Source organism: Echeneis naucrates, chromosome 2, assembly GCF_900963305.1.
Source record: "Echeneis naucrates chromosome 2, fEcheNa1.1, whole genome shotgun sequence".
Taxonomy (NCBI): Eukaryota; Metazoa; Chordata; class Actinopteri; order Carangiformes; family Echeneidae; genus Echeneis; species Echeneis naucrates.
Window position 1 is genome coordinate 10,283,971 of NC_042512.1, and position 25,379 is coordinate 10,309,349.

General features: G+C 47.3%; 1 protein-coding gene and 1 long non-coding RNA gene across 2 annotated transcripts; both read right to left on the reverse strand.

Moving 5' to 3' along the window:
* Positions 1-353: 353 nt before the first annotated feature.
* On the reverse strand, positions 354-10,841 carry mxra5a (matrix-remodelling associated 5a). Its single transcript, XM_029521276.1, has 8 exons — positions 10,740-10,841; positions 10,439-10,624; positions 10,186-10,315; positions 9,081-9,471; positions 5,188-8,949; positions 3,538-4,456; positions 3,109-3,435; positions 354-2,993 (listed from the first exon to the last, which is right to left on the reverse strand). The coding sequence occupies exons 2-8, from the start codon at positions 10,603-10,605 to the stop codon at positions 1,403-1,405; spliced, it is 7,287 nt and encodes a 2,428-aa protein (XP_029377136.1). The 5' UTR covers positions 10,606-10,624; positions 10,740-10,841; the 3' UTR covers positions 354-1,402.
* A 4,207-nt stretch (positions 10,842-15,048) lies between these two features.
* LOC115056117 (uncharacterized) lies at positions 15,049-23,242 on the reverse strand. Its single transcript, XR_003841766.1, has 4 exons — positions 22,835-23,242; positions 21,810-21,920; positions 16,710-16,844; positions 15,049-15,137 (listed from the first exon to the last, which is right to left on the reverse strand). It is a non-coding gene; the product is annotated as an uncharacterized LOC115056117 (long non-coding RNA).
* Between the last annotated feature and the right edge of the window lie 2,137 nt (positions 23,243-25,379).

Below are 25,379 nucleotides of genomic sequence, written 5' to 3' on the forward strand. Positions count from 1 at the left end.
AATCAGCAGAGCTACTGCGCGCCATTCTCATTTCAGCTGAGACAACATCAATATCACACAAAAAAAAAAACAAAAACAGAAACCAAACACAGGAGGAAATTGAAGCACCATCAGAAAAATGTGCCATTTCTTAACGCTCTCATATTTACCCCAAAAAAAAAAAAAAAATGAACGAGAGCAGATTTCAAACCAAAAGCGGATTCTTTGTTGTGACGTCACAAAGCGGACAGTCGAACTTTTTGGACTGAATGTGACCTTTTAAAACTGACATTTTGGGGAAAGCAGCCGGGCCTCCTTGAACTATGACTGACTCGGATAATCAGAAATCTGACGATCTCTTTTTTTTTTTTTTCTTTTTTTTTTTGGAGGTTAGATGAGGCAGCACATCGCAGCGCTGGTTGCTATGATGAAGGCCAGATTTCCAAAAAAAGTTGGACTTCACAAAGAGGGGGGGGAGGGATTTCCTCCTGTCTCCAGATGTTTCTTCTTTCTCTGGAAAAGACACGGCCGCGGCTGCATTCCCAGCAAAAACAACAGCAAGTTCCCGGTCTTAGCTGGTGACCTACTTCCTTCGTCCAAAATGCTAACTGCAATATTCTCTTTTCTTTTTTTTTTTTTATCTGTTGAACTGAATGAAATAAAGGAAAAAAAAAGGTACCCTTGAAAAAATAAAATATTCGTCCCACTCACGGATGTCGTAGTGGCAAATATTCTTTAATTAGCACCCCCCGCCCAATAAGAACTTTTTCTCATTTACTGTAGAGCACCGTAGACAACTATTTTATTAAACTATCAGAAAACTGCCACGCAAACTGAGCACCCAAAGATGGCGACAGCAGAAAGCAAGCAATTATTGAAATATTGGGACTTCAACAACAGAGACATCATCACACCTTTAAAAAAAAAGATAGGATAAAAGGGAAAGTTTGGTATTTCCAAAAAGCTTGGCATTTTGAAAACCGTCTTAAAGTTGTCATATTGAAAAATTTCACAATATTCAGAATCAAGACAGCCTCCGCTAATTAGCTAAAGATTCTGTTTGCTGAAAAAAGGGGGAAAGCAACTCAGAAAACAAATTATAACAGTTTTTTTTTCGTGCTTTTTAGATAAAAATCACAAAAGGAAAAAAAGTTGGACATGGAAAGTTTGGGTTGTCTTGAAGTTCGGATCTTTGTTCTTTTTTCAGAGCAGCAACCACGGGCGCCCCTTCCGTCTTTATTCCGGCGACACGATTGAAAATGTGCTGCATGTCTCGAATAACAACAGCACCGCTGTTTTAATCAAATCATTATTTCATTTGTTAATGTGACAGCAGTTTGTTTGTTCAATGGATAAAACATCAGTTGCTTTCAAAGGGCAGTTGCTTGGGCATACAGTATGCCGTTGACCACGACAAAATTCCTCAGAACACGTTGAGAAACGTGGCTTTTGAGTCCACGCCGACGGCGTTCCTGGCCGTGCACCTGTACACGCCAGCGTCCCTCTGCGTCGGGTTCTGGATGATGAGGGAGCCTTGTGGGTGTACGTACTTGTTCCCGAAGACGCGCGGCTGCGCGCCGACGGCCAAGCGGGTTTTGTCCGGCGTCTCCCACGCCACCTCCACTCGGGGAGCCCCGCTCGCCACGCAGTTCAGCTGAACGGCAACGCCACGTTTGGCGTAAGTCACAGAGGGAGGGCCGTTGGTAATCTGAGGCGGGAATGCGATCACGCTGACTGAGACAGGAAGCACAACGCTGCCGTACTCATTTGCCGCTCGACATGAGTAGGACCCGCGGTCGTAGACTGTCACTTGTTGAATAGCGAGCGTCCCATTGGGCAAAACGGAATATCGTCCAGCTCTCTGCGGCGTGTTGAGGACAACGCCGCTGGGGAGTGTCCAGGTTAGCCTGAGGGGTTTGCCATTGGTTACACAATGGAGCAAAAGTGTTTGTCCGTTCATGATGCTAACAGGAGAGTTGTATTTGTTGTGGATCTCTGGCTTTCTCCCAGGGGACAATGTTATTATATGCTCCACAAACCCTGCGGCGTTCCGTCCAAGACAGCGATACATACCGGCCTCACCCACTGACGGGTTGCTGATGATCAACGAGCCACCGGGCTGGTGGAAAAACTTAGTGAGCCGAGTGCCGCTGGGCAACGGCGTACCATTGGGTAAAATCCAAGTGACGTGAGGTAGATTTGAGCCCTCCAAGGAGCAATTCAAGACCATAGCGTTTCCAACGGTCAGAGACAGACTATCCGTCTTTGGGCCGCTTATTTGCGGCCTCTCGGCAACCACTTTCACCTCCAAATTAACCACCAGCCTGACCTCCCCTCCCTCGTTGCGAGCGATGCAAATCAGCTGACCCGTGTCTGTCCTCCTGGGCGAGCGGATTTCTAAGGTGCCGTTCAGGTGGACGCTCATCCTGTTGCTGTAGTAGGGTGCAGGGAGGATCACGTTTCCTGGGAGAACCCACATGACACGAGGAGTGGGGGTCCCTTTTGCCACACAGTCCACCTGCTTCCGTTGATCCTGGACAGCGGTTACCTTGACGGCACTAGCTGTTTCTCTGAGGCCATTGATAATCGGAGGCGTGACCAGAACGACCAGCTTGATGACTTTCTGGTCTTGCCCTGCACTATTCCTAGCAATGCAAGTGTAGTTCCCCCCATCGAAACGTTGCGCCTTTTCAACCACCAGCGTCCCATCATCCAGGAGCTGGTACTTGCCTAATTCAGGGGATATCACTTTATTTGTTGGGGATATCCATGTTTTGACCGGCAGCGGCTCACCTTTGGTGTGACACCTCAGCGTGGTGGTCTCACCGTAGAAAACCCGAACAACGTTTTGGTCTCCGTCCTGGATCTGCGGCGGAGAAGCTCCAACCTTGACCTTGACCCTGACCTTCATCTCGTCCTTGCCGAGTTGGTTTTCAGCGTAGCAGGTGTAGTCGCCTTCTTCGGGCACGCCCACATCATTGAAGTACAGCGTCCCGTTGTCGAATACGAGGTACCTACAGATCAGGAAGAAAAAGGAAGTAGAGGCATTTGGGTTATAATAATGACTCAATCTGTCAGTTACCGCAGTGTTTCATCCGCCTTTGCGGAAAGCCCAGCAACAACTCATACCTCCGACTGCGCCCCCCGCCGACCCGGTCTTTCCACTTGACTGGGTTGACCATGGTGCCGTCCGGCAGCGCCCAGCTGATTTCTGGGTTGGGGAGCCCCGAGGCCACGCAGTCCACTTTAAAGTCCCCGCCGTATACCACCTCCTGACTGGACCGCTGCTTCTTCTTTTCAATTTTTGCTGGCTTCGTCAACACGTTGGCTCCCAGGAGAACATAGTCGTCCCCCATTTTGTTGCGCGCCACACACATGTAGTTGCCGCTGTCCTCCACGGTCACAGAGTTGATGGTTATGGTGCCATTGCGGAAGACTTTGATCCTGGGATCAAAACTAAAAAGAGATGGAAATTAAAGCATTCAAAAGACATTAGACGGAGGCATTATTTTAACATTTAATAATCAATTTAGAAAGATGTATGTGCGTTTCTTTTACCTGTACTGAGCATCGACGAGCTTCTTCGAGGGTGTTCTCCAGATGATCCAGGGATCTGGCTTTCCCGCCGCCACACAGTTGAGTAGCAACTTGCTCCCATAAATCACATCCGTCCTTTGCGGGGACGATGAGACAATGTTGGCCTTGGAAGACAACAGGTTGTTCCTTGAGGTCAAGAACACAGTCCTCCTGCTCGATGCCACTGAGTTTGTGGCCGTGCACTCGTACCTCCCAGTGTTTTCGGGACCCAGTGCGCGTATATGAAGGGTCCCGTTGGGGAAGGCGACGAGGTTGCGTTTGGGGAAAAGCTGGCCCGCATCAAGCTGCGTGCCGTCAGGTGTAATCCAGTGGATGACAGGCGGGGGGGTGCCAGTGGCAGTGCAGTGGATGTAGACGGCGGCGCCCTCCGGGAGCGTGGCGTTCTCATGTGGCGTCTGCTGTATCACTGGTGGCAACACTGAGACATGCAGGTGGACGGAGACACTGACCGCTCCGGCTGCACTGCTGCCGATGCACTTATAAATCCCTCTGTCCGCATAATCGACCTGGCTGATCCGGAGGGTTCCGTTGCTGAGGACAGCCACGCGCTGCTGAAATGGCGCCCGAAGTGGTGCGGCGAACATGTGGACTTGGTTGGGGAGCACCCACGTGACCCTAGGCGTCGGATACCCCTCCACTTGACACTCCAGATCCACCTTGCCGCCGACGGCTACTTTGACGTCTCTGTTTTGAGGCTGGAGCACCTGGGGTGGCTTAGACAGGACCACGAGGTTGACCGCCATTTTATCCGTCCCATACTGATTCTGGACCATGCACAGGTACTGCCCCGCATCCACATGCTGCGTTTTCCTGATGATCAGCGTGCCATTGGGATGGACCTCAAACCTCTGAGCTCTGGTGTTCTGCGCAATACTTGCCCCTGAGCGAAGGAACAGACAGGTTTCAGGAATGACAATAATTATAACAATAATAATTTTTTTTTTTCCATACATGTTGAAATAAATCATTTTTAGATTTTTTTTTTCTTCCCCTCTCTGTGCGGTACATTTGATTTGTTTTGTGTCAGTTCAAAAGCAGGAAGGAGAACAAAATCAGACATTTGCTGTTAGTGCTGTCATGAAAAGGTCTGTGTGGTGTTTTTTTTTTTTTTTTGTTTAATATTAAAACGTACGCTGCAGTCGGCCACTGATTGGAACACCCAAACATTTTAGGGCATTTGAAATAAGCCGTGACCTAAAAGCTGCATCGTCATGATGCTTCACGTATCTTTTGAAATATCTTCAGTTTGATCAATCACTCTTTGTCCCCTTCGCGTATTAAATTCTGGCTACATTTAACCTTGAATATTTCTATACATAAAGAATAAAGAGAGAAGAGACTAATATTAAACATTTTTGCTGTAATATATTTCACATTGGTATTCTCTCTTGGTGCTTACTGTGTACTTTAGATTAAATGTAACTGCTTATATAGTTATATTATGATGTGCGATTGTACTACACCTGATATGTTTCTGATTTCATATTGCTTTTATGTCTTCAAAATGTGGTTTATTAAATGGATAATTACATCAATAATGGATGAACCATTATTTTCCCATGACAGCGTTTATAAATATGAGTGTACATCCTGAGTTTGAGTCGTACGCACCGCTAGCGACTTTTGTCCACGAAAGGAAGGGCCTCGGCTCGCCTTGGGCCTCACAAGGAAGCTGTGCGTCCGTCTCGGCTCTCACTGTGAAAGTCTGGAAGCTGCTCTTCCTTATCTTTGGAGCAGATACCTGTCCAGGTAGCTGGGTTGTGCTGGGGAACGCCGGTCTCTCTCCGATCGGCGGGGTTTGGATGACGCTCACTGTCGGGGCGGGAGTGGCTGTCGGTGTGTAGGGAGGCGGCTGGGTTGTGGGACGGTTGTCCGACGTTCTCGTGGGCTCTAAGGTGGTGAGGGTGGGCTCGGTTTGCTGGGCACGACTGTGGTTCCTGGGACTTTCCTGGCTGGTCGACGCGAACGGCGTTCCCGTGGAGGATGTTTCAGGTAGCGCCACATGTGACACTTCAGTCGATGACATAGCAGAGGAAGGTGTTGTTATGGTGGTACTTATAATGGGAACATAAACACCAACGCTGGCAGTTTCCTCTAGATGATGATCGACCCCCGGCTCACTGATTGTAGTGTTTCGATAATATACTTCGCTTTGAGTGGCGGTCGTCGTGGTAACCCGCTCTGCCTCCAAGTCGTCATCAGGAAGTTCACTCGGCTGTGAAATTACGGTACTTGAAATTAATCCAGGAGTGGTCTGGATTTCATGCTCAACAGCTGAAGGAGTTGATGCAGATGGGGATGGCGGCAGTAAAAACGGCTTCCCAGCCTCTTTCGAAAGCACCGTTCCACCATTTTCAGTGGGTGCGGATAGATAGTCTGATTGATTGTCCACAACATCTGTTTGCACTGTTTCAGGAGATGGCGGAGCAGGCGGAGGGGGGCTGCCTGTAAATCTCGGCTGAGGGGAAGGTGTGTTCATATCCGGGACGTGTGGAAAAGTGATCTCTGCCATTCTTAAGGTTGTGTGAGAGCCCGTCTGTCCCTGGCCCTCCCCTGGAGAGGCAGTTGGATACGACGGTGGCGCCGCCGTGCTTCTGAATAGTGGTTTGGCCGGATGTAGGAGGCTGTCCTCAGTTCTGGCCGGCAATGAAGTGGGTTCGGCGCCCGAGCCGTTTCCATGACTAGAGCCTGCGTTCTCGCTATGACTCACTCTGCCTGATGACGCCGCTTGGCTCTCAGTGAATGGAACAGTGGTATTGAATTTGGCTGTTGTAGCTGGTGGTGGCTGCATTTTCAGCTGCGTGGAGGCGCTGGGCCCGTCCGTTGCCGGGGGAGCAGTCCCACGCGTGGTGGCGGTAAATTGCTGGGGTTTGCTCGGCTTTTGCTTCCTCCTGTTTGGCCTTTTCTTTCGACCACCATTATTCCTCCGCCTGGAGTTGGGCTTGAGTTGCGTGGACAGCTCTTCTTTGGTCCAGCTCGCTGTAGTCGGGGGCGGAAGCGTAGTTGTCGGGGATGCTGTTGTCAGCATCGCTTGAGACTCTAAATCATCAAGTTCTGTTGAGTCCTTTGGTTGAGTCTCACTAAGATATTTTCCATTTTCTTCTGGGCCTGTCTCTAATTCATTAGGGTCAGCTGAAGGGATCGTTTGACTGCCACTTGAGCTATCGTTATTAGATCTGGCAGGAAATTTCAGTCTCCCAGCATTCTCACTCCTCTCTGATGCTTCAGACCAATCGGCGGCTTGGGCCGCTTCGACGTCTGTGTTTCCGCTGTGGTTCTCTTGTAAAGAAAATGGCCTTCCGCTGCTCGCACTGTTTGTGTTCGCCTGCCAGAAAGTGACAGCATGGAGGGGAACAGATGTGGTCTGTGGGAGGAAAAATACACCGTTTGAAGTTGTGTGTGGCTCCAAGCTCGCATCTCGAGTTGTGTGCTGAGCGTTGTATGTCGTCAGCATCGCATTCGGCTCTATTGTAGCATGCGTTGCATGTGCGTACCGGTCACTCGACGTCACATGTGCGTTATCTGTCGTTTGGCTTCCCTGGCCTTGTGCGGTGTCCTGATTGCTTTCCATTTGTGTGTGTGGTGTGGTGAAGTAATCCTGGCCCTCTCTTTCCTGCGGAGCCGCGCCATCGGACGACCCCTCAGTCAGGGACCCTTCATTTGCTCGTGTCGTCTCCTCTGTTTTATGCTGAACTGGCGGCGTAGTCGCGCCGTTCTGGGCATTTCTATCTCTAATCTTCGCCAAAATGTCTGCCCACTTCTCCGGGTCTATTTTACTCTTTGTCATGTTAATCCTCCTCCTGCTCTCAACTACATTCTTCCTGTCTTCAAAGCGTCCTCCTGCAGGTTTTCGAATCACTGGTGGCCTCCGCCACATACTTCTTGACGGATGGTTGCCCCTCCTTCCTGGGGCCACACCCTCTGGAAGCCTTTTTCTCAAAGGATCCTGGTTAACAGGAGGCGCTTCCTGGGCTACTTCAGCGTCCCCTGATGTCTCCTCTGTATCCTGCGTGGGGACTTTAATCTGAGTGTTGACGCCTGAGGCTGACTGAGGTCGACCTATAACCTTTCTCAAAGGTCTGACCAGCCCTTTGCGCCTCACAACAGTCACTTTTGTTGCCATTGCATCCACGCCATGTTGGTTTATGGCAATGCATTTATAAAAACCACTGTCCGTTAACTGAGCGTGTGGGATGTGCAGGGTGCCGTTGGAATGCACCAGAGCTCTGGAGGAATTGACTCTGGGACTAACGATGCTGTTGCTCGGTAGAATCCAGTTGATCTCGGGATCAGGCGAGCCGGATGCCGTACAGGGCAGGGAGACGGCGTTCCCGACGACTCCCTCGGTGGGTGTGATCGAGTTGTCCTCTCCCGAGAGAGGGCTGGAAGACTCCTGCACTGTCAGGTGGAGTGGCAGCACATCCAGGTCCCCGTGAACCTTGGCGACGCAGTAGTAAACTCCTTTGTCTGCATGGCTGACTGCCTTAATGAGCAGCTGTCCGTCAGCAAATGCAGACACCCTGCTGTCTGGGCTGCCGGACGGCGCCTCCACTTTGGAGCCATCCGGGAGCACCCAGTGAATCACCGGTTGGCCGGAGCTACGGATGTCACACGACATTTGCGTTTGGGCTCCCAGCACGGCACTCAGTGCTTTTTGAGTCCTGTTTGTGGAACTGATGAAGACCCACGGCCTCCTCTGTCGTCGCGCCAGCTCCACCTCCACCGTCTCTGTGAGCTCCGTACTCATGATCAACCTCACCACCTTGGCTGAGGATTGAAGCCTGTTGAGCTGGAGGTCTGCGGACGTCTGCATCAGCCACGCCGGCCAGGCCATGAGGTTGGCTTTAACGCCCGTGTAGTAGAGGGCGTCCTTCTCCGGGTCCTGTTTGTACACGTAGGTCGGATGAGGTGCGTCGCTGAGCATAATCCCTTTTTGCAAGTGAGCCGGCACGTTGCTGTAGTAAGCGATCAGCCTCCACAGCTGTTCATACTTTTCCCTGTCCACTGGACATTCGAGATCCACTGACAAAGTGGCGTTGGAGGCCAGCCGGAGATGGTCGACTTGCTCCCAGCTGATCTTGGTCAATTCTTTTGGGTCACCAATGCTGCAGTCGAGGTCCACTTCATTCCCATGCTCATCAGACAGGCCCAGAGAGATGTTTCCAAATGGTTCCCTGAAGCTGTCCACAGCCATGACGTCACTTTGGTTGTCCTCCGGCAGGGAAGTCCTGTTGGGAGAGCTGATTGTGGGGCCGCTACAGACCAGGTTCTCCAGGGCCTGAAGTTCTTTTTTCTGGAGGTGCCTTGGAGAGGAGCACAGGGGACACAGCTGGCCACCAGGGAGGGCCCTGTCTTTTTTACATTTCAGGACACCTGGACAAAAAGAGAACCCCCCAAAAAGAGTTAATAAGAAAAAAAAAAAAAAAAAAAAAAAAAGACTATATCACTTGTAATTTGCCCTTTAAAATCATCATCTGTATCACTTCAGAAAGGAAACGTCTCACCTGGTGAGGTCTTGTCCCAGTCCTGGAGCCACCTCATGCTGCAGTCACAGGTCCACGGGTTCCCGTGGAGGTACAGGTTCTCCAGCTGGGGCATGGAGGTCACCAGCCCGGAGGGCAGCGCCGTCAGCCCGTTGTCCGACAGGTAGAGGTGCCTCAGCGTGGAGACGTGGAAGCGGTCCGCCAGCGTGAAGGTGGCGAACGCCGCCGGGTGCAGCTGCTGGAGCCGGTTGCCCTCCAGCTGCAGCAGCCGCAGCGAGGTGAGGCCCTGGAAGGCGTCCGGGTGGATGAACTCCAGTCGATTGTGGTCCAGGTGCAACCTGCCTAAAGCCCACAGACCCCGAAGGGTGTCCCTGCTGATCTCCTTCAGCTTGTTGTAGCTCATCTTCAACATCTAAACCAACGAGAAGCAATATGAATGATCGAAATTCTTACATCCAAAACTTCCCTTAGAATAGAATAGAATGCTGAATACGCAGTGTATCTTAATAAATAAGATATTACATTTACATTTATTTAATAATTACTTTTTATTTTAGTTTTTTTTTTTTCTCAGCCTACAGGTTTGACTTAAAAAAAAACAAAAACAAACACGTGGGTCCTCTCCTTAAACTTTTGGAGTGCAGAGATAAATATCCACGTCTCCTTTGACTATGAAGCAGATCTAATGAAAGTGTCAAATTGCTCAGAAAAGCCAAAATGAGGAGCTGCAAATCTACACAGAGATGTTTTTGTTGTTGTTATTCTTCTAAAAAAAAAAACAAAACAAAACAAAAACCCACAAATAGCTCTCATTACAAATATCAGCATATCAACAGAGCCACAATCCAAAGTATGGGGATTTTTAGCGCTGAAGTTTTAACACTATCAAATTCAGCCTGCCTAAAAGACCGAGCAGAGTTTTTTATTGATTTATTTTTTTGTCTTAAACCATTAGGTCAAATTCCAAGAGTGAGCTAATGGGCAGTTTTCGGTCACAGTCGCTCTGAGTTTTATTTTAGTGGCTGAAGGAAACAGGTTGGACGCTCCGCCGGGGCACTCGGTTAAACATTATGGGCAGTGGAGTCGCGCAAGGTTTGTTCATTCATTGTGTGTTTTCTCAGCGTACCTGCAGCGACGTGAGGTCCCTGAACGCCCCGTCAGGTAGACTGTGGATGTCGTTTCCATGAATCATCAGGAGCTCCAGTTTCTTCAGACCGGCCAGTGATTTGTCTGTGATCCTATTAATGCTGTTGAACCTGAAAGAACAGGGAGGAGGAGGAGAGGGGGGGTGAATGAATGAATTCATGAAAAAGACAAAAATAAATAAATAAATAAAAAAAAAGGACAGCCTGGATTCAGCCAAGACATTTCTGACACACCCCAGGTTCATGCGCTCCACGTGTTTGGACACGGCGGCCGGGACGGCGGGGAGGGAGCGGAAGGTGCAGTGAAGCTCCGCGGGCTGGGGGCAGGAGCAGGGCCGGGGGCAGGAGACGGCGGCGACGAGGGGCAAGCCCGCCAGCAGCAGCAGGCTCTGGAGACGCATCTTGGATCGCTCACAGCAGCTGGAAGGGGCCGACAAACGTCATCATCATCAGCCTTACTGGCTTTGTGATGAAGAAACAGAGTCTCTCCACCAACTCAGCATATTTCATCGCGTGAAAATAGAGATGCCCTTACCTCAAACCTCTGAGGGCCTTTCTCTGGGGGACTCCTCGTAGTCCATTTCAGAGTGGATGAAATAAGGGAAAGCGCACAGCTCCAGCAGAAGTTCCAACTCCAAAGTTACTCTCCCAAAAAAAAAAAAAAAAAAAAAAAAAAAACCCAGAGGAGAAGAATGAGTCCCAAACGGTGCTGCGGACTTCCAGTCAGGACTGAGGGACGGACGGGCTGCAGCAGGACGCAGCAGGAGGAGCCAGGAGGAGGAGGAGGAGGAGGAGGAGGAGTGGGGGAGTCCTTCCTTCAGTGGGACTTGACTGAGGAGAAGTTAACCGTCGCGCAGCCAAACGCACCTTCTCCCGCCGCTGAGTGTGCGCTGAAGTCTGCGCAGAAAGGCCCCGAGAAATGAAACCAAGCGGCGTTCATCCGAAACCGAACACGATTACGCCGCCGAGCTGGAATGGAGGGAGAGCAATAAAGTTGCTAAAAATACAAGACTCTTTACTCGTTCCGTGGTTGGGTGTTTTTTTTTTATTATTTTATTTTATATATATATTTTTTTTATAACGCTTAATTTAATTACATTTATGAGCTCCTTTGGTGTAGAGCAAAATCTGGACTGAATATTGATTGCTTCTGTTTTTCTCCCCCCCCCCCCCCCCTTTCAGAAACATGTGGTCCTAATTCATTCAACATCCACTCACCATGATGTTTTCTCACCAGTTTCCACCACACTCGGTCCAAATACTGAATAAACACGATGAAGCCCAGAACCTTAACTTATAGACGGATGAAAGTGATTCCCTTTCAGTGATTTGTGAAGTGGGCCGTCTTGTGAGTCTTGTCTTTGGACTGTGGCACCTTCTGGGCCAACACGTAGCCCCCGAAACTGCCAAAAGGGATCAAATCATTTCAAAAGCAAATCTGCAAATACGTCGGTGTTCGCCTGTTTATTTTCTTTCATTTGCATTGAAGTAATGCCCAAAAAAAAAAATCTTATTCCACGTTAAATTAATTTGTAATAGAGAACTTTCTCTCAGTGCTGTTTATGTGTTATGGCTCTTCTTTTGCAAAAGCGCTCCAGGTGTTTTGGATTTGAAGAGCCCTCCAGTCTCTCCACAGGTGGCCTATAGCATATCAGATCTGGACTCATCCCTTTGCCATTTCAGGACTTTCCAACACTTTTTTTTTTTTTTTTTTTTTCCCCGCGGTGACAATGATCACATGAACGCTCCGAAGCGTTTGTAACGTCGCGGCGATTTTTCTGGGAGAAGTGAAGCGTTAACTGACGGAAGAGCGAGGCTGCCAGTGTTTTCGACCGCGATGGCCCCGACGTTTCCGCACAGCTGCATGATATTCTGATGTGGAAGCGTGCTGTATGTAGGACAGGCCTCACTTAGAGAGAGAGAGAGAAAAAAAAAAAAAAAAACCTCAGAGGCTTCTTTTGCTGTGAGAACACACTACTAACCGCTGATCCACCCGTGCCACAACAAAGTGTACAAATACATTCATCCTTAATTGGGTGACAGTTACAGGTCAATGTAATGATTTTGTCTTGCTGAGAAAATACCTTTATTGGCGTGGTGGTGGTGGTGGGGGGGGGGTTCTTCTCATTTCCTGTTTAGTTGGGGTGAAACCAAAAACAAAGTCGTCCGGTCACTGATAAAAGAAGATGAGACAGCGGAATTATTCCAAAAGCAGATTAGGAAGTCAGGTGACAAAAGTTTAAAGTGCAAAAGCAACCACGACCTCAATTCTGCTGCAAATCTAGGAGTCATCTCCAGCCTTATTAATATGTTTTCACGGTTTCAGTTGATTTGTGCGACTTTGTCACCTTTTCCTCCCCAAATAAAATATCGAGGTTGAAGCGCAAAAAAAAATTATTTTTTTTTTGAGGCTTTCGGGGGCCTCTGCGTTTCGCCCCCCTAACCCAGAGAAGGATATTGGAGCTATCAGCTCCAAAACGACTCCAGCGTCAGTTTAATTGGATTTCCTATCCTGCCATGATTTCACTGGCTTAATATCTGAGCTTTTTTTTTTTTTTTTTTTTTGGGGTTGATTCAGAATTTCTCTCATCGCAGCTCTTGAAATACGACCTGCTCTATTAGCTTTGGCCCGCTGAGCGTCCTTCCTCCTCACTGGAAACCTCCGTCACGGCGGCTGCTGAGTGCCGGGCTTTGTGACAAGTGTTTAAGTTGGCGCGAGCTGGAGGTCAGAGGTCGCGGTGCCACTGATGGCCGTCGAAAGGGAAGCTCGGCGGAGCTATGCGGCCTGCGGCGTGAATCGAGCTGTGGGGGGAGAAAAAAAAAAAAAAAATCTCCTCGACCTCCCGAAACAATCCACACACAGGCGTTAAGTTTCCAGCTGACCCAAAATATGGACTTCATCTGTCCCTCGCATTATGATGACGTCAGCTGTTTGCACATCCGCACCACCTCCGGATGTGATCCAGCCACGTGGAAAGAGCGAGGGTGAACAAACGGACCCTTCACGTCCGGATCGGTGCGATGTAACGTATCCAACTCGCAGGGAAACGAGTTCACGGCCATTAAAGGGGTCCAGCATCATCTCAACCGCCCCAGTTAGTGACTGATAACCAAAACGAGCTGATGGATTGCTCTGAGGGTTGCCTGATAGATTTCCAAACGCAGATATAGATTCAACTCCGTCTTTGTATACGTGCGCGTTTCCAATCCGAGGTCCCGCGTTTAAATATGCTCCTCCGACGCCAAACGAGTGTTTCTCTGAAGAAGGCTTCTATTGTGTTCATTCATTCCTTCCAAAGATGCACAATGAGAGTTAGCAATGATAAAAGTAATGAGAGCCGGAGACTGAGTTTTTGGATCAAAATGTTAAGTAAAGTAAGAGTGATGACAGTCAGCTAAATTTGGCCTTTCCTTTCCCAAGAGTAATGAATAACAGACCTAATGCTGGGTGGGTGGTGTGTGTGTGTGTGTGTGTGTGGTTAGGGGGGGGGGGGTCGTGTGCCACAGGCATCTACTTCAAGTGCTAAAAGTGCTTACAGCATGGGATCAGATCTATAAAAACGCCGGGCAGAACACGCAGGAGCTGCAAAAAACGAATAGGATGGCAACTCAACAACAGCGAAGACCATAATATTCAAATATTCAACATTCAACAACGCCAAATACTTCTTCTCACTTATGAGGCGTGTCAGAATATTGTTTCGACCTTGAAGTTTTGTTTTGTTTTGTTTTTTTTCTTGGACACTGAACGTGGCGTGGACGTGGATGAGTTGACCTAATAAACTAAACTCCAGGTTGAACTTCTGAATGTGTGTCTGTGTGAGAGAAGGAGCAAGTGAAAAAAGGCAAAAGGCCAATATATATATATATATATATTGTGTGTTCGTGCTTTCACACTCCCTCCCTCTCAGTCAGACATGTGGCTTTCATATGGTGACTTCTCTGCGATATAACGAGGATGTGCTTGGCAAGGAGCCACGGAGGCTCAGACGCGGGGAGCGCGCCGGGGGACGGCGCGCTGACGTTACGTCAACGCCGCGGGAAGGCCTGGAAAGTTTGCAAGAAGAAATGCTCAACATCTGTAGGTGGAGGGGGGGGTGGAAAGGCAGCAGACGGTAAAAGGATTAGCACGCCACCTCCTCCTCCTCCTCATCTCAGCGAGACAGGCAGGTGAAGCGGGGAATCCCTCAAGATTTAATCGCGCACACGTGACCGACTTTAAAAACGTCAAGATGTGTCAGTCTGCATGGCGAACCCCCCCCCCCCCCCCCCCCCCCCCCCTCCCCCTTCATGTCCTCCTCACTGGGATATGACCTCATAACACTCCTCCTCTGACCGGGTTGATCTATGTCTTATGGCATTTTCATTGCGGAAAGTGTCGGTTTTTGTGCAACACCGCAGGCGTGAATGTCCAAATAAGCGTGATTTCTGCAGGGCCGTCTCTCCTCTTCGATCGCGTTCACACACACACACACACACACACACACACACACACACACACACAAAAAAAAGTTGACCGAATTTGAGGTTTGAGGCAGACCAGATCGGAGGCCGGCTGGCGCACCACAGCGAGGTGTCGGAATCAAAGTTACTTCAAGGACGGTGAGAGAAGAAAAGGGGAGAACGCACACTTGTCGCGGAGGATGTCGGTGGAGTGTTCCCAGCTTCTTCTTTCTCGTTTCGTTTGGGCCCCAGAACTCAGCCAATCACAGGGAATGTGGTATTATTCCAGCTCTTGCCCTCTTTTACTGCCCTCGATCTTACCCCGGCACTGAAGTTTCCATGCTCCGCGATGTAGCTGGCCAAGACCTCCTCCTCCTCCTCTTTTTTTTTTTTTTTTTCTACCAGAAACACCAACTCACGCGCCAAGGGACCAGGACCAGGACCGGGACCAGGAATAACATCTGGTCCTCAGTTCTGCAGAAGCAAAGAGCTGCGAGAAAAAAATAATAAATAAAATAAGCGCACACTCCTCACCAGCACACAAGACCAAACACAAACGCACCATATCCCCATCATTCAGACGCATTCAGGTACCAATCCCACTTTTTCCCCTCTGCTCCTCGAAATGATTGGCATCTGCCCTTTTATCTCAGTGTGGTGTCATATATCTTTCATTGCAGGCTCAAGTCACTCCCTGCTTTTTTCTATTCACCGCACGCTTGGCCTCAGCAAGTTGCTCAAAAAAAAAAAAAAAAAAAGTTTCTACCTTCTCATAAATTGCTCCGCGCATTCGACCACAACGCCGGCTGACCACGTGCGACACTGTGACACAGGATGGGAGCTCATAAAAGGAGGGAAAAAAAAAAAAAAAAAAACATACTTTGAATTTTCGTTTAGAGATTGAAAACATTTGAAGAAAAGTTTGACGCACACAGCAACGCGTGTTTTTGTGTTGGGCATAAAAAAAAAAGTGTGAGAAACAGCTGGCTCGAAAGGGGTTAACAAATACAGGTTTCTTCCGAGTCTGACAGTATAGATGTTAATGGAATTTTGCTCCGGAAGCACGAACCCGGTTCCTCTGTAGGCCACGCTTGACAGGCTGATCTGTGAAATAGAAATGAGCTGTGAATAAAGTTCGACCTCACAAGCCGCTTTATCAGAAAAATGTTCCAACGGCGGAGACCTTGACAGACATCTGTGATCTCATTCCTGTCACCGCTGTAATAAAAGTGGAATGATAGAGCCAAATAGGAGTCGATGTGGCTCCGCAGCTTTGGGGAGGGGGAGGATGGGGGCGGGGGGCTGCCGGCAGCTGGACTCCCTCCCCGTGTATCCATCGGTGTTTGCGCTCAGTGACAGGTTTCTAGGTCAACCCCTCTTTTTTTTGTTCCCCTTAGGCATTTTCACCGGTTTGTATTCTACTGGCTTGCAGCCTCGCTTCAGACAATAAACACCCCCCCCCCCCCCCCCACTCCCCACCCCCACTCAATTCCACCGGCCTGCTGCGGAACAGCTGTGCTCACGCAAGGGGGCTGGCTGCACACTGAACACCACACAAACCCAACCTGAGACAGAAGAGCAGGGGCCCCAGACTGGGGCCCTGGCGACTGGCTGCCAGGTGTCGGGGAGCCAGTCGTCCATTCAGAGGAATGCGAAGGTATCTGTCTGCGCATAGCAACTTTTTCACTGTGTCGTCGCGTGTTTTGCGCGCGTCTCCGCGGACGCGGTGTAATGAAGCCAAATCAGTGACATTACCGCTCATTTCAGCGCACAACGCGCATAATGTGCGAAAGCGACATCTGCGAAGTGTCACGAGAAATGTTGGATTTCATTTGGATTTCAATTAGGGGGGGGGGGCATTTCATGGGCATATTAGTCATACCGCTGACTTTCTCCCCTGCAGGGAATCGGACCTCTGGGGATTTCAAAGACACAGAGGTCCGTCTTGACATATTTCAGGGGCCGGGAATAAGGGGGGGGGGGGGTTTAACTCGGAGCTGTGGAAGAAAATTTCAACACACACACACACACACAAAAAAAAAAGAAAAAGTAAAAGGCTCACATGTGGACACGCTCTCCGCTGTTAAGGAAGAGATTCTTCATCCCGCTGAGAGTGGCGAGCTCTCTCAAGAAGCGCAGTGCGGTGTGATGAATTTTTTAAATCCAGCATCCAAGAATCCTCCATCAGGTGACTCTCCTAAAAAAAAAAAAGAAAAAAAAAAAGGGACGCATACATTGATTAGGTTGGAGGTAAACAGCAACAGACTTCTTACACCAGCAAAACACTGTGTAACATCTGCAGGATTTTGTATATTCTTGGTGATCACTGATTGTATTGCTGCTGTTGTTCAGTGACGCTACGATGAACCCCCCCAACCCACACACACACACACACTTTTGCTCTTGATGGTCCCCGTCATCAATGCATCAAGCCATTTGCACAGCCACTGCTGCACACAGAGGTGATAGCTTATATATACACAGGTCAGCTTGTTCTATTTGATCTATTTCTGTTGCTGCTTTTGAGATTGTCCGGTTTTTATTCTATTGGTCTATATATATATATATGTGTGTGTGTGTGTGTGTGCGCGCCATTGATTGTGGACAGCAAAAAAAAAAAAAAAAGAAAAGAAAAGAAAGAAGAAGAATGTAATTGTAAAGGGAAATGTGTTTCTTTACTGTACATATGGCAATGAACACTTTGAATCGTGACTCAATAACGCAGAGCTGATGGCTGTTTTAGAAGCTGCTCCCAATGAAAGCCAGCGTTTGGTTCAATTATACAGTAGCTGGTGTGGAGGATTGAAGGGGGGGTTGATTGCTGAAAGGCAGTGTGTGTTGCAGTCAGGACACGATGCCGTGAAAGGCGCTGTCAGGCGGTAAATTGTTATAATGGAAGCGATGATGGTTAGGTTTCAGGACGCAGAGCAATCGCCGCCTTTTGTGAATGAAATCATAGCCTGGAGTCAGTTTGGAGTGAAGAACCCTGAAGCTTGCAGGGCCTCACCTAGAAAAAAAACTTGTTGACCGGTAGACGAGGGGGGGGGTCAGTAAAAATGTCACCCGCACACTTGTCATCCTGATTAAAATGGCAGATTTCTTCTGGTTTCACAACTGAAGGGGGACGTCATAAAACCTCACAACATACAGGACACGTTACGAGACATAAAGGTCCATTTTATAATCCACACATGTGAAATGCGTTTGCAGCCCCCCCCCCAAAAAAAAGACGCAATCACGTGATTCTATTTCTTTTCTTGTGTATAACTACGTCTGATTTTGTTTTTGTTTCTGTTTTTTTTCCCCCTATAAACTTTTTGGATGTGGCATGTGACATGTGGCAGGCAGACATTCTTAATTTACATATTTGCCGACTCCCAAATACAATAAGACATTTTATTTGTTTTCCGTCTCTTTTTTTTATGTTTCTCCTTTCAGAAGAGTGTCACTCAGAGACTGTGAGTTGTTTTGCCCCCCACCCCCCCTCTCCTCAAACGATCGACCAACAGCTTATCACCTGTCTGGACTTCCGGCTCAAATTAAATTATATTCGCTCTTTCCCCCTTTTGATGACAATGAACCAAAACAAACTCCGTGGATGTGTTTTTCGACAGACATTTGCGAGCCGATAGAAGCTGCAGAAACTTTCTGAAAGAGCCAGCCTCCGGATCTGCCGCCCACATTTTGATCCTGCTCACCACCTGCTGCTAAACTTGTTACATCACCGTCAGCATCTTGTTTCGTTGAAGTCGGCCCCCGCCCTTAATAAAAGCCATTTTAATTTGCTGCCCTCGTTGGAAACAGCCTGAGCTGTAAATAATATTATTACGATTAAAAACTGTATTGGAGTTGACAGCTTACTTGAACTGGGAGTTGATATTGGACGCGAGACATTGAGACGCTCTGTGCATGCACATCATCTCAGGAGATGATTTTTTTTCCTTTTCTTTTAGAAGAATCCTGATTTTGAATTCTGGGTTTAATTTATTTTGGTTATTATTTTGGTTTGGTATTTTATTTCGCTGCTCGCTGTCGTCGTCCTCGGTGAATTAAGCCGGACGACGCTCTGCGCGCGCGCGCGCGCGCGCTTCCACGCGGTCCCAGATTTGCGGCTTTGTAAAGAAGACACATTAACTGTCGGGAATTAGGATGATTCATCGAGTTGCGGTGTGGCCAAGCGAGCGAGGCAGCCTGTGTCTGGATGCCTTCCCGGCCCAGCAGGGCGATTAATCTCCGGGTCTCTCCCTCCTCTGTCGTCTAACGGCCATCGGTCTGTGTTTAATGTTTCCTTCTGCCGGTGCCAAGGTTTTTCCAATAGTCGCCAAACTTCAACCCCGTCCCTAATGTGCAGGCATCAGAAGAACACTCACAATGGGGCAAGAGGGAAGGTCACAGGGGATAAGTGGGCTTAATGCGGGCGGAGGAAAACTAATAGCTGAATAGTTAGATCTCTTTTTTTTTTTTTTTTTTTTGAAGCTTTATAAATAAGTTAAGGTTTCCATTGAGAAGAGTCGGCGAGCGGTCGAGCTCCTGGTCTGATGTGAGACAGCAGGACCAGACTGAGACTGTCTCCAGAGAGAGAGAGAGGGGGGGGGGGACGGAGCAGGAATCCTCAATCACATCCAGCTGCGGGGATTCACGTTTGCGTGTCCACTGCCACACGCACACAAAGGAGACGAGCGCGCGCTGGCCACGCGGAGGCGGTTTCCGTCGCCGGTCAATCATTTGCAAGGCAGGAAATTTGGCGACAGATTTGTGTGTGTATATATACATCTTTTTTTTTTGTACCTTCCCCATAACAACAACAACAACAACAACAACAACGACAACCATCTGCGTCTGCACGAAAGGGAAAGTCACACGTTTTGACAAACCACAGCTGTTCGAGGATTTCACAACACACATGATGGAAATAACGCAAACAACGCGGTCTTTGATGGGTTGGTAATTGAGGAGACAGGCGGGAAATGTGGTTCAAGAGAGGTGGTTGCAAATCAGGAGTCAGCCCGGGGTCATTCGAGAGAGAGAGAGAGAGAGAAAGGAGAATGGATACTATTTTCCACAAGCTACATATATTATCTGCCACTAAAAAAAAATAAATAATTTTATGGCTCAACTTTTTAAACACGTAGGTGAACCTAATGGGATATAAATAGATAAACAATATGTTTCTGATTGGAGTGCAGTGAGTCAGAAGCCAAGTCTTAGCCGCCTTAAACACTCTCACAACATTTTGCCTCTGTATTCACCACACTTTGTTGCCATAAGGAGACACACGCACATCGTTTTTTGTTTTTTTTTGCCAGAAGCATCAAATGAAATTTCTGAAAGTCATACCTTCAATTAAAATATTCAACCTTTGCGATGTGACGCATTCGGGGAGCATCTGTAATTTGGTTCTCTAATCATTTGGGCTGCTTCTCTAAACTGTCAGTGCGCCGACGGACAACTGGGATGATTTTAAAAGAAAAGAAAAGAAAAGCGGACCTGAATCAACTTGACGTGTAAAAAAAAAAAAAAAAAAGACAAAAAAAGGAGGCCTTTGATGCTGAGGGATACCTCCCTGTTTCCGGAGCACCCTTCTGCAGCCTTTGGGCTGAGATCAAAAAGGCAACGTGGGGTGGAGACTGCGTGGATTATCCACTTACAATGACAGAGCAGGTCAGGCCAGAATGCACCCCTGGGTCGTGTTATTATAAGGAAGCTGAGCCGATGGGAGGGGGGGAGGCAACTCCAATTAAATCAAATGAAAACGGGCCCAGTGACCAAGTTTTACCTGGATCTGACCTATGGTGACCTCAGTGAATGAACCGTCTCGCTTTATTTCATCATTTATTCAATTAAATCTGAACCACGCTTTCTGCTCCGGCAGCTAGTCTCCGCTAATTAAAGCAGATTCACATAGATAAGTATGGATGGCAATATTCCACAGCCACAGAGGGCGCGCATCCGAAACCCAATTAGTGGAGGCCAAATGAGATTCCTCTCTGAACCACAATAACCGTCTCTTTTTGTTGTTGTTGTTGTTGTTGTTGTTGTTGGCTCACAGAGGTGAGCAGGAGTCCAAGGTGGGTGGGGTGGGCGCGTTGAGGTGTCACCTCTTTGTTTGAGGCATTCCCGACCTGCAATGATGACAGGAATCACCGGTAAGCCCTGCTGACTTGAGGCCGTGCTGCCGGCCTGTTATTAGGGGGACATCACAGGGCGTGCGGGCGCAGCACACCCTGTGGTTTGGCAGGCGCGGGCCTCTCGGGGGCCTAACGTGTACATGTTTCTTTAAACACCAATTGTCTTCCACTTCTTCTTCTTCTTCTTCTTCCTTCCAAAAAGAGGGAGTCAGAAATCAGACATTCACCGGCGTCAGTCTTCCTTAAAGAGCTGCCGACTCACTTCACAGGAGTTTCATGACACTTTCTAAATAGAAACTTTGCTTCACTAACACCAAAAACAACAAAGGAGGTTTTGGAAACATTTAGACGCACACTATATTCACAAAAGTGCTCGCTCAGCTGCTCTGACTCACATTGTGAATTTCAGTGACATCCCACTCTTAATCCAGAGGGTTTAATATGACGTCAGTCCACCCTTTTGTCCAAAATCTCCTTGTATGGTAAGAGATTACAGCTTGTTCCAACCCGGGACAGCAAGGCCCATAAAGACGTGGATGAATTCGACTGGCCTGCACAGAGCCCTGACCTCAACCTCACACCTTTGGGATGGATTAAAGTGGCGACTCAGAGCCAAGCCATCTCGTCCAACGTCAGTGTGTGACCTCACTAATGCGCTCAATAATTCCCACGAACACACTCCTCCACCTCGCGGAAAGCTTTCCCAGAAGAGTTGAAGCTGTTATAGCTGCAAAGAGCGGACCAAAGACATCTCAAGTTAAGATTAACAACGGGATGTCACTTAATATTCATATGCGGGTCAAGGCAGGTGAGCAAATACTGGCCATATAGAGTATACACTCAGACAGCTGACCTCCCTGTATACTGATCAGTATCACTATCTTGGCGATTTCAGACTAATTGGCTTTTGCCCTTCAGTTCTGAATAGAAAGTAATATTTTCTCCACCAGCAGCTCATTTTCCAAATGAACCCTTGTTTAAGCTTTAGCGGAGTTGCCCCACAGTAAAGGTGGCATGGTGGGGGCAGTGGTTACCTCACAGCAGGAAAGGTGTTTAAAACCCGGGCCTGGGTCCTTCGTGTCAGCAGTTTTGGACGCCCTCCCAGTGCCTGCGTAGATTCCCCCTTCCTCCTACGATCCGCAGACCTGCAGGGGTGAGGTGGTGTCCAAAAAAAAAGAAAACTTTTTTTTTTTTTTTTTACGGATTACATTTCACTGAAAATGTATTTAATACAAGTTTAATCAATGTTTACTGTAGTCTGGTCATGCGGTCTGATACACATCTGAGCAGCTGTCGAGAGTTTCTCATTTTTGAAAGAATTTCCAGGCTAACTCTGAAGGCGATGTGCGTTCGTGCGGAGGATGCGACTGTGTGTAATTAGAAAATAATCGAAGCCTGGAACTTTTCATCAGGAACAGCGCGTCTGCTATAGCATGAGGTTTATTTTTGACTGTAGAGACATTTCAGATTTTTGACATCTTGGACACACTCTGTTAAATTTGATCGTCGTTTTCTTTTTTTCAAAGCATTACAGCAGTATGTTTTGACTTTTATGCTGTTATAGAGTACATTGGAACCGCTATGAAGATGAGTGGCCGGTCAGCGAGGCTTCTGCAGATGTTGTCGGGGGCGGCGGTGAGACGACGGAGGAGTCAATAACACATATTAAAAAAAAAAATAATAACATTGTAATGATGTGCTCAAGGCTAAATTGCATCCACAGGGAGTAGAGCTCTTTGAGAAACTCTCTGGACTCCTCAAAATTAATAAAAAAAATAAAAAATAAAAAACAAAAATCGGTTTGTGCAGCTTTGTAATTACTTTTTATTTTCTCATCACTTAAGATTTCAATGTTTTGTTTTGGTCTTTCATTGTTAAATAAAACCTGCAGAAACTTAAAACTTATCACCGTTTAGGTTGATTAAGTTTGCAGTCCCTCTCTCTTTTTTTATTAAGCCAGATGAGATGTGACAGGAAAAAAAAAAGAAAAAAGAAATACACATGAATTAATTATGAGGTGTAAGTTCATTTGGTGATTTGATGTAAATGCCTTCATTACCTCACAATATGGAGTATTTCCTGTCCGGGGTGGGTTGGTGGGTGGGGGCCTCCGGGAAGTAACCCTCCACTCTGCCATCACTCCACCACATGCGACTTGAACACGCTTCATGAGGCATTCATTAGCCGTGAGAGCTGTGAAGCTTTACAGTCCTGACTGTCATCACTTATGAAGAACCTAGCGGGAACTCCAGACACAACATGAGTCATTTTTCCACTGTAAACATAACAACCCTCCACGAAACACTGTGTTCAGCACATTAACACCTGGCCTTCCTTTAGGATTCAGAGATATGGGTGGGGTATTAAAGCTTTTAGGGCTCCCATTAACTCCCACTTAAAAAAATAAATAAATTACCCAACTAAAATGAGATTTCTTTTATATAGCAACGGCTACCGGGAAAGCAACCACAGCTTTGTTGGAAAACACAAAACACAGAGAGGGTGGGAAGTCACGTCATGTCACTGACCATGTGTTATCCATGAGGCAGTTAGAAATAATAATAAAAAAAAAAATCAAATAAAAAAAAAAAAACAGAAACAAACCAAACACCTTCCCGAAACAGTAAAACTTTCTTACAACCTTCCACGGTGGCTCAGATGTTCATTTTCTGCCCAGTGAGTTGTCACCTAGGAGCAGATTAGATTTGTAGTCAGAGATAACTCATTTAGGTATCGAGTCTTAGTCATACAAAACAAGACGGTGACTCTGCGGAGTCTAGACAACTGCAACTTTAGTCATGAACCAAACATTCATCAAGTAAGACATTTGGTGGGGGGGGGGGTCAAAGGCTGGAGCGGTTTTGACAAAACACAGCTTTTAGACGGAAGAGATGACATTTGTCCAGTTATCGCAAATAAAATGAAACTATACAATTCAAATGACCAAAGATCAGCTCCACATTGTTTGTGTAAAAAAGAAAAATAATCTCTGGAGATAATTCAAGCTGTAACTCTGGATGGGGGCGATTTTTTTTTTTTTTATTTATTTATTTTTTTTAAATCTTTTTTGTTCTGGTTGAAGGGCAAAAGATCGAGGTGATAACAGTTTGATCAGAAACGGACGAAAGCGATATTTGTTCATGAATTGGCCGAGAATCATCACCAACTCTGCTTTCCATCAGCCTTTTTGGCCTCTTCAGCTCATTATTTTGGATATAAGATATTGGCCATTACCTGGCCAGCAGCAAACAGCAGATATTTGTGTGCAAACTGTCGAATGCTTTCAACATAACAACCTTATAAAACCACAGCTGCTGTTTTTGCACCTCGATCTGCAGATTTATTTCCAGCAGAAAGGGAGAAGCTCATGAATTCAAAACGTGTGATATCAAAAGAAAGAAAACAGGAAGAGGTTTTTTTTGAGGTCTTTTGTAATGACGTGTTTCTCTGGTGAAATATAAGCGCCGCAGATCTAATCACTCACAGAACAGACCAGTCAGGGTGTTATCAATGGAAACACAAAACAAAGAAAAAAAGAAATAAGAGGGGGGGGGGGGGCAAAAGGAGATTTACTATTTATGACTGAATGAAAGCTAAACACCCGCTGTCTGCTGATGATAGCTGCTGCTGTCTGAGCAAACAGGACGGCCGCGTGTCGTCTCGCTCGGCGCATACTGATGCTCTTCTCCGTCGCAGTCTCGCAATTGAAAGGCTTCACACATCAGAAACGAAGAGTCCACCCTATTATGTCGGATTTCCAGATTGTAAATATAAAGGCTTCGCTCGGCTGCACCGTTCCAGAGAAAAGGCGAGCGCGTAGGATGGGCAAAAGACCAGGCCGGATGACAGAGACAGAGAACACGTTTCTTTTTGCTTCAAATTTCTGAAACACTTTTAAAAAGACTCAAATCAATCTTTATACAAACACGTGCCAATGCTCACAGTTCCACAGTTAACGGAATAAAGGGAGTTACCGAAAAGGCCTTTGAACGGACTGGATCATGATTGCACCAATTAAAAAGAACAAAGAAAGATTCAAGGCAAAGGGTGACAGTTATACAACATGTTGCTGGGTTAAGACATGAAGGCCATGGGAGGCTACAGGTGACACGTGCATTGGACAAAACCTGCGCTGAGAGCAGTCCAGGTCCCTCGACTAAGCAGAAAAAGCTTTAAATAGAACGTGTGGTGTGACAATTTGAAGAGTGATGAGTCCTTGTCCTTACATTATAAAAGAGGTACATCATAAAAAAAAAAAACAAAAACAAAAAACAACAACAACAACAACAACAACAAAAAAACACAAGGCTGAACACGGTGGAGATAAGTTCTGAGCTCGCCGGAGGAGCTCCTGATTTCATGACTCCCAAATGCGATTTGGAAAAAGGTCAAAAGGTGACTCGGATCCAAAGATGCTGGTAAAATTCTAAATTCAATTCATGAAGGAAAAAAAGACAAAGAATGCAGGAGGTGCTTTTCTGTCCCCTCAGTATAATCGCATTGAACCGTTTTTTTGTCGCACCCCAAGTTGAAAACTTTCATAATTGTGGACATTTTCAATGTGCAAAGTTTCAGCACAAGCTTAAATAAATTCACCATTTTCC

Excerpts from the sequence above, each read along its gene's own strand:
- mxra5a (XM_029521276.1), bottom strand. The coding sequence starts at position 10,605 with ATGCGTCTCCAGAGCCTGCTGCTGCTGGCGGGCTTGCCCCTCGTCGCC. Across the intron at positions 8,950-9,080 it reads CTGGGACAAGACCTCACCAG|GTGTCCTGAAATGTAAAAAA; the intron begins GTGAGACGTTTC and ends CTTTTTGTCCAG. Across the intron at positions 3,436-3,537 it reads CTCGTCGATGCTCAGTACAG|TTTTGATCCCAGGATCAAAG; the intron begins GTAAAAGAAACG and ends ATCTCTTTTTAG.